Raw genomic sequence first — 8,560 nt, forward strand, 5'->3', positions numbered from 1 at the left:
GGATGAGGAGCAATCTCATCATCCTTCCCCCCCCCCGACCTCCGCACTCCCATTTCCAAGGACATCTCTCCTCACCCTCGCTCTCATTTCCTCAGTCTCCCCTCCCCCACACTCATGTATATATACAATGTATCCTCTGACTGGATTCTTCTCACACAGTTTATGACATTCACACGACTGATACAATGTATTGCCCCGAGATTCACGCCCCTCTGTGTCCATCTGATAAAGGCCCCAATATGGCTCCTATGTTCTGCCCCTGTGTGCCCCTCCCCCCATATTGCATTGATAGATTACTGATCCTCCTCATTGGTCTTTGCTCCGTTCGGGGATTGTAGGGATCGATTGGTTTGGTCTGACAATGAAGGGAGTTCCTGCGGCTGCCGGTAGCTGAGTGTCCCCCCACATGTCTGTACAATCTTCAGGTCAGGGTAATGGTGGCACCTTTATGACAGGCACGGCCCCGGGCATTTCAGGGGCCACACCGTGCCAGTATATGATCTACCTGTGTGTTACATACATCATCAAATGCCCCTCCCCCCCCCACACCGTGTTATAGCAATAAAGTTATGTGAAATTAAAGGTTTTCTATCCAGAATCTAATGTCACATGACTTCCTCCCATCACCCCGATGACAATTGGTAACAATGTCATTATACGCGTTGCTTCTGTAACAAAATGAAAACTTTATTAACAAGAGAATGAACGGAGAACATTCCCGGGATGGTGGAAGATGTGAAGTCCGGCTCGGCCCGACCTGAAGCCGCCATTTTCATCCATCCGCAGCGCTCCCGCTCTTCTCCTGATCCAAATGGATCAGAACATACCAATCACTGAGATACCAAACACGCCGACGTCACGCGGCGCAGAGAGCTGAGGGGTCAGGTGACCCGTCCTGAGGAAGCCGCACGTGAGATCCATCTCGTCTCTGATGTCCCACAATTCCTCATCCCATTCCTGGACTGTAATCCCGCGTCACCCGGAACCAGCGACATGCTGCAGAATGGACTGTAATCCCGCGTCACCCAGAACCAGCGACATGCTGCAGAATGGACTGTAATCCCGCGTCACCCGGAACCAGCGACATGCTGCAGATTGGACCGGCGCTGGACTCTTCCTCATTCGAAACCTTGTAACATAAACACTTTGTATCTCCGGGTTCAGTGCTGTGATTGGTCGGATCCGCCGGCTTCATTCTGTAATGACAAATATCTCCTGTTCTAGATCAACGCAGAGCGGACCTCAGATTCCATAACTCACCACAGGTCTGTTCACCCGCCATTATACTCATCCTCGGTCACCCTCTTCCTCCGTCACCCTCTTCCTCCGTCACCCTCATCCTCCGTCACCCTCATCCTCCGTCACCCTCATTCTCCGTCACCCTCATTCTTGGACACCCTCATCCTCCGTCACCCTCATTCTTGGACACCCTCATCCTCCGTCACCCTCATTCTCCGTCACCCTCATTCTCCGTCACCCTCATTCTTGGACACCCTCATTCTTGGACACCCTCATCCTCCGTCACCCTCATTCTTGGACACCCTCATCCTCCGTCACCCTCATTCTTGGACACCCTCATCCTCCGTCACCCTCATTCTTGGTCACCCTCATCCTCCGTCACCCTCATCCTCCGTCACCCTCATCCTCCGTCACCCTCATCCTCCGTCACCCTCATTCTCCGTCACCCTCATTCTCCGTCACCCTCATTCTTGGACACCCTCATCCTCCGTCACCCTCATCCTCGGTCACCCTCATCCTCGGTCACTCTATTTCTTGGACACCCTCAGTCACCCTCATCCTCCGTCACCCTCATTCTCAGTCACCCTCATCCTCCGTCACCCTCATCCTCCGTCACCCTCATCCTCCGTCACCCTCATCCTCCGACACCCTCTTCCTCCGTCACCCTCTTCCTCCGTCACCCTCTTCCTCCGTCACCCTCTTCCTCCGTCACCCTCTTCCTCCGTCACCCTCTTCCTCCGTCACCCTCTTCCTCCGTCACCCTCTTCCTCCGTCACCCTCTTCCTCCGTCACCCTCATCCTCCGTCACCCTCATCCTCCGTCACCCTCATCCTCCGTCACCCTCATCCTCCGTCACCCTCATCCTCCGTCACCCTCATCCTCCGTCACCCTCATCCTCCGTCACCCTCATCCTCCGTCACCCTCATCCTCCGTCACCCTCATCCTCCGTCACCCTCATCCTCCGTCACCCTCATCCTCCGTCACCCTCATCCTCCGTCACCCTCATCCTCCGTCACCCTCATCCTCCGTCACCCTCATCCTCCGTCACCCTCATCCTCCGTCACCCTCATCCTCCGTCACCCTCATCCTCCGTCACCCTCATCCTCCGTCACCCTCATCCTCCGTCACCCTCATCCTCCGTCACCCTCATCCTCCGTCACCCTCATCCTCCGTCACCCTCATCCTCCGTCACCCTCATCCTCCGTCACCCTCATCCTCCGTCACCCTCATCCTCCGTCACCCTCATCCTCCGTCACCCTCATCCTCCGTCACCCTCATCCTCCGTCACCCTCATCCTCCGTCACCCTCATCCTCCGTCACCCTCATCCTCCGTCACCCTCATCCTCCGTCACCCTCATCCTCCGTCACCCTCATCCTCCGTCACCCTCATCCTCCGTCACCCTCATCCTCCGTCACCCTCATCCTCGGTCACCCTCTTCCTCCGTCACCCTCTTCCTCCGTCACCCTCTTCCTCCGTCACCCTCTTCCTCCGTCACCCTCATCCTCCGTCACCCTCATCCTCCGTCACCCTCATCCTCCGTCACCCTCATCCTCGGTCACCCCCACCCTCGGTCACCTTCAGTCACCCCCACCCTCGGTCACCCCCACCCTCGGTCACCTTCAGTCACCCCCACCCTCGGTCACCCCCACCCTCGGTCACCTTCAGTCACCCCCACCCTCGGTCACCCCCACCCTCGGTCACCTTCAGTCACCCCCACCCTCGGTCACCCCCACCCTCGGTCACCTTCAGTCACCCCCACCCTCGGTCACCTTCAGTCACCCCCACCCTCATCCTCGGTCACCCTCGGTCACCTTCAGTGATGAGCAGCAGTTGCTGTAACTCTTGCTGCAGTTTCAGCTCCAGAACTTCCACCAGAATGATCCGGCGCCGACTCTCCTGATGAATCCCCATCCGCTGCAGCAGGTTGTCGGAGAGCCTCAGCAGAGCGCGGCCTGGGGGGAGGAGCCACAGAGAGTCGTCACATGATGTCACATCTCTAACCGCCACCCAACCTGGCAGGGGACCTCTCCCCACGTGAGCTGGGACTGACCTGACTGGACCCGCTGGGACTGACCGCCCACTGACTGGACCCGCTGGGACTGACCTGACACTGACTGGACCCGCTGGGACTGACCTGACACTGACTGGACCCGCTGGGACTGACCTGATCGCCGGGACTGACCTGACATGACTGGACCCGCTGGGACTGACCACCTTAGAGCCTGAACAGCCTATTGAGACCCCGGAGCAGCACAGAGTATATAGATTCATAGTATTCTGCATTGCTGTATAATGTATTGCTGGGAGTTGTAGTCCTCTATAGCTGGTGGTATTCTGCATTGCTGTATAATGTATTGATGGGAGTTGTAGTCTTCTAGAGCTGGTGGTATTCTGCGTTGCTGTATAATGTATTGCTGGGAGTTGTAGTCCTCTATAGCTGGGGGTATTCTGCATTGCTGTATAATGTATTGCTGGGAGTTGTAGTCCTCTATAGCTGGTGGTATTCTGCATTGCTGTATAATGTATTGATGGGAGTTGTAGTCTTCTAGAGCTGGTGGTATTCTGCGTTGCTGTATAATGTATTGCTGGGAGTTGTAGTCCTCTATAGCTGGGGGTATTCTGCATTGCTGTATAATGTATTGCTGGGAGTTGTAGTCCTCTATAGCTGGTGGTATTCTGCATTGCTGTATAATGTATTGATGGGAGTTGTAGTCCCTCTACAACTCAGTCAGTGGCAGACCTACCAGGCTCACAGTTGCAGCCGGGCCCCGGAGCTCCACCAATGACTCCAAGCTGTAGAGAGACTACAAATCACACCCCGGACAGGAGGAAGCGGGGCCCCCGGTGACCGTCTCCATGTCAATAAAAGGGCCACCGAACTCGTCAGCGCCAGGCCCGTGATTGCTCCTGATCCGGCCCGGGGAAGAATGTCCCTCACATTGGTGGTCAGAATCCCGCCCCTTTCTTCTTACGATGGGAGGTCCATCAGCCGTAGCCCAAGGAACCTCTGAGATCCTCTGGAGGAACATTTCGGGTTTCTCAGGTTCCTGATGTCAGACATCCATGTGGGTCAGGATTACAGGAGAGCATCGGGATGGCGCCGGGCCGGGCAGAGAGGGCGTCCACAGCTGCCCAGTGCTGTAATGACAGATGTCTCTGAACACCCAACAAGGAGAACCTGGAAGAGGATGGACTGCGGCAGCCAAACATCATGCCGGGCTCCTTCCTGTCAGCTAAGAGCAGGAAAATGAGGCCACAGGAGGCACCGGATCCCCAACATTGGAGGACTGAAGACTGGGGAATGAGGCCACAGGAGGCACCGGATCCCCAACATTGGAGGACTGAAGACTGGGGAATGAGGCCACAGGAGGCACCGGATCCCAAACATTGGAGGACTGAAGACTGGGGAATATGACCTCCTCTGGATCATGTGACTTTCATCCATCTATCTACCTTATGATTGTATCCTGAGAATGATACTGGCGGTACACAAGCCCGTGGCTGCCAGGTCATGTGACCCATCACTGCCCCCCCCCCCCATACAGAGGATATGACCGCAGGGTGCAGGAGGAGGAATTACCTGAGATGTTATGAGTGTAAGCTGACTGGACAAGCCCGGTGCTGTTCTGTAGGGGTCCATACTGGAGCCAGGAGCAAACATCCTGCACCGTCCAATCGCTGACCGGTTTCTCCCAGATGACCTCATCATCTGACCCTTCTGACCCCGAATCCTAAAACAGAAGGAGATTCATTCTAATTACCGAGCTTCTGTATCTGATCCCACCAGCACAGACTTCCCCCCACTCTGGTTCTGGGGGCGCAGACCCGGGAACTCAGCACAGGGATGGGGGGGCCCCTCATTATGGGCACAGCGGGGGTACAGACCTGGGAACTCAGCACAGGGATGGGGGGGCCCCTCATTATGGGCACAGCGGGGGTACAGACCTGGGAACTCAGCACAGGGATGGGGGGGCCCCTCATTATGGGCACAGCGGGGGTACAGACCTGGGAACTCAGCACAGGGATGGGGGGGCCCCTCATTATGGGCACAGCGGGGGTACAGACCTGGGAACTCAGCACAGGGATGGGGGGGCCCCTCATTATGGGCACAGCGGGGGTACAGACCTGGGAACTCAGCACAGGGATGGGGGGGCCCCTCATTATGGGCACAGCGGGGGTACAGACCTGGGAACTCAGCACAGGGATGGGGGGGCCCCTCATTATGGGCACAGCGGGGGTACAGACCTGGGAACTCAGCACAGGGATGGGGGGGCCCCTCATTATGGGCACAGCGGGGGTACAGACCTGGGAACTCAGCACAGGGATGGGGGGGCCCCTCATTATGGGCACAGCGGGGGTACAGACCTGGGAACTCAGCACAGGGATGGGGGGGCCCCTCATTATGGGCACAGCGGGGGTACAGACCTGGGAACTCAGCACAGGGATGGGGGGGCCCCTCATTATGGGCACAGCGGGGGTACAGACCTGGGAACTCAGCACAGGGATGGGGGGGCCCCTCATTATGGGCACAGCGGGGGTACAGACCTGGGAACTCAGCACAGGGATGGGGGGGCCCCTCATTATGGGCACAGCGGGGGTACAGACCTGGGAACTCAGCACAGGGATGGGGGGGCCCCTCATTATGGGCACAGCGGGGGTACAGACCTGGGAACTCAGCACAGGGATGGGGGGGCCCCTCATTATGGGCACAGCGGGGGTACAGACCTGGGAACTCAGCACAGGGATGGGGGGGCCCCTCATTATGGGCACAGCGGGGGTACAGACCTGGGAACTCAGCACAGGGATGGGGGGGCCCCTCATTATGGGCACAGCGGGGGTACAGACCTGGGAACTCAGCACAGGGATGGGGGGGCCCCTCATTATGGGCACAGCGGGGGTACAGACCTGGGAACTCAGCACAGGGATGGGGGGGCCCCTCATTATGGGCACAGCGGGGGTACAGACCTGGGAACTCAGCACAGGGATGGGGGGGCCCCTCATTATGGGCACAGCGGGGGTACAGACCTGGGAACTCAGCACAGGGATGGGGGGGCCCCTCATTATGGGCACAGCGGGGGTACAGACCTGGGAACTCAGCACAGGGATGGGGGGGCCCCTCATTATGGGCACAGCGGGGGTACAGACCTGGGAACTCAGCACAGGGATGGGGGGGCCCCTCATTATGGGCACAGCGGGGGTACAGACCTGGGAACTCAGCACAGGGATGGGGGGGCCCCTCATTATGGGCACAGCGGGGGTACAGACCTGGGAACTCAGCACAGGGATGGGGGGGCCCCTCATTATGGGCACAGCGGGGGTACAGACCTGGGAACTCAGCACAGGGATGGGGGGGCCCCTCATTATGGGCACAGCGGGGGTACAGACCTGGGAACTCAGCACAGGGATGGGGGGGCCCCTCATTATGGGCACAGCGGGGGTACAGACCTGGGAACTCAGCACAGGGATGGGGGGGCCCCTCATTATGGGCACAGCGGGGGTACAGACCTGGGAACTCAGCACAGGGATGGGGGGGCCCCTCATTATGGGCACAGCGGGGGTACAGACCTGGGAACTCAGCACAGGGATGGGGGGGCCCCTCATTATGGGCACAGCGGGGGTACAGACCTGGGAACTCAGCACAGGGATGGGGGGGCCCCTCATTATGGGCACAGCGGGGGTACAGACCTGGGAACTCAGCACAGGGATGGGGGGGCCCCTCATTATGGGCACAGCGGGGGTACAGACCTGGGAACTCAGCACAGGGATGGGGGGGCCCCTCATTATGGGCACAGCGGGGGTACAGACCTGGGAACTCAGCACAGGGATGGGGGGGCCCCTCATTATGGGCACAGCGGGGGTACAGACCTGGGAACTCAGCACAGGGATGGGGGGGCCCCTCATTATGGGCACAGCGGGGGTACAGACCTGGGAACTCAGCACAGGGATGGGGGGGCCCCTCATTATGGGCACAGCGGGGGTACAGACCTGGGAACTCAGCACAGGGATGGGGGGGCCCCTCATTATGGGCACAGCGGGGGTACAGACCTGGGAACTCAGCACAGGGATGGGGGGGCCCCTCATTATGGGCACAGCGGGGGTACAGACCTGGGAACTCAGCACAGGGATGGGGGGGCCCCTCATTATGGGCACAGCGGGGGTACAGACCTGGGAACTCAGCACAGGGATGGGGGGGCCCCTCATTATGGGCACAGCGGGGGTACAGACCTGGGAACTCAGCACAGGGATGGGGGGGCCCCTCATTATGGGCACAGCGGGGGTACAGACCTGGGAACTCAGCACAGGGATGGGGGGGCCCCTCATTATGGGCACAGCGGGGGTACAGACCTGGGAACTCAGCACAGGGATGGGGGGGCCCCTCATTATGGGCACAGCGGGGGTACAGACCTGGGAACTCAGCACAGGGATGGGGGGGCCCCTCATTATGGGCACAGCGGGGGTACAGACCTGGGAACTCAGCACAGGGATGGGGGGGCCCCTCATTATGGGCACAGCGGGGGTACAGACCTGGGAACTCAGCACAGGGATGGGGGGGGCCCCTCATAAGGGGCACAGCGGGTGTACAGACCCGGGAACTCAGCACAGGGATGGGGGAGCCTAGAACTCGGACGGTGTATGGACGGTTCCTACACACGGGTGACACCTGAAGGCTGAGTGCGGGGCCCGGTGTGGTGAATCTCTGGCACTATGGGAGACACGTGTGACGCCATCACATCCTGGATGAGGAATTCTGCGTGTTACCTTGGAGCGCTCCGCCATGGACCCCTGTGGTGTATTCTGCCTCCTCCCGGATCTCTGTCACCGGCCAGTTGTCCTCATTCTCTTCCCTGTATGGAGACAATGGAGTGTATATATGTCAGCCGTATACTCATACAGGACGGGAGTGTAACATACGTGTACGTCCTACTACATGTTTCCTCCGTCATACATTGTATGTGGCCGGCTTCCTGTCAGGGATTGGAGATGTCGGAGTGGCCCCGCACAAAGAAAGTGCCACCCTCAAGGAACAGGCAGTGTGGGGCCCTCAGGGGACCGGCAGGGTGAAGCCTTTAGGGGACAGGAAGGGTTTGGCTCCTGGAGATGGTCAGGGTGGGGCCCCTGGGGACACTCACAGCGTGATACAGCAGGATTAGTATGAGACGCATTTCCCACAGAGCAATGAATGGAGATGACACAGAAGACACAGGCTGAGACTCGTCCTCCTCCCCCACTCCCAGCATTCCATCACTGCCGTCACCAACCCAAGTGTAATCCACGGCACACACCCGATCCCCAACCGCACAACACCGCGCCAACACCCGA

The 8,560-nt window shown here is 59.0% G+C and overlaps 1 protein-coding gene across 1 annotated transcript; it reads right to left on the reverse strand.

Annotated features, from left to right (window-relative positions):
• Positions 1 to 1,169: 1,169 nt before the first annotated feature.
• Positions 1,170 to 8,029, reverse strand: LOC108803135 (sterile alpha motif domain-containing protein 12-like). The gene is made up of 4 exons (XM_018574975.1): positions 8,000 to 8,029; positions 4,821 to 4,971; positions 3,052 to 3,192; positions 1,170 to 1,196 (listed from the first exon to the last, which is right to left on the reverse strand). The coding sequence occupies exons 1-4, from the start codon at positions 8,015 to 8,017 to the stop codon at positions 1,192 to 1,194; spliced, it is 315 nt and encodes a 104-aa protein (XP_018430477.1). The 5' UTR covers positions 8,018 to 8,029; the 3' UTR covers positions 1,170 to 1,191.
• Between the last annotated feature and the right edge of the window lie 531 nt (positions 8,030 to 8,560).

This window comes from Nanorana parkeri, unplaced genomic scaffold, assembly GCF_000935625.1.
Source record: "Nanorana parkeri isolate BGI_ZX_2015 unplaced genomic scaffold, ASM93562v1 scaffold3433, whole genome shotgun sequence".
Taxonomy (NCBI): Eukaryota; Metazoa; Chordata; class Amphibia; order Anura; family Dicroglossidae; genus Nanorana; species Nanorana parkeri.

Excerpts from the sequence above, each read along its gene's own strand:
- LOC108803135 (XM_018574975.1), bottom strand. Across the intron at positions 3,193-4,820 it reads TTACACTCATAACATCTCAG|GCCGCGCTCTGCTGAGGCTC; the intron begins GTAATTCCTCCT and ends TCCTCCCCCCAG.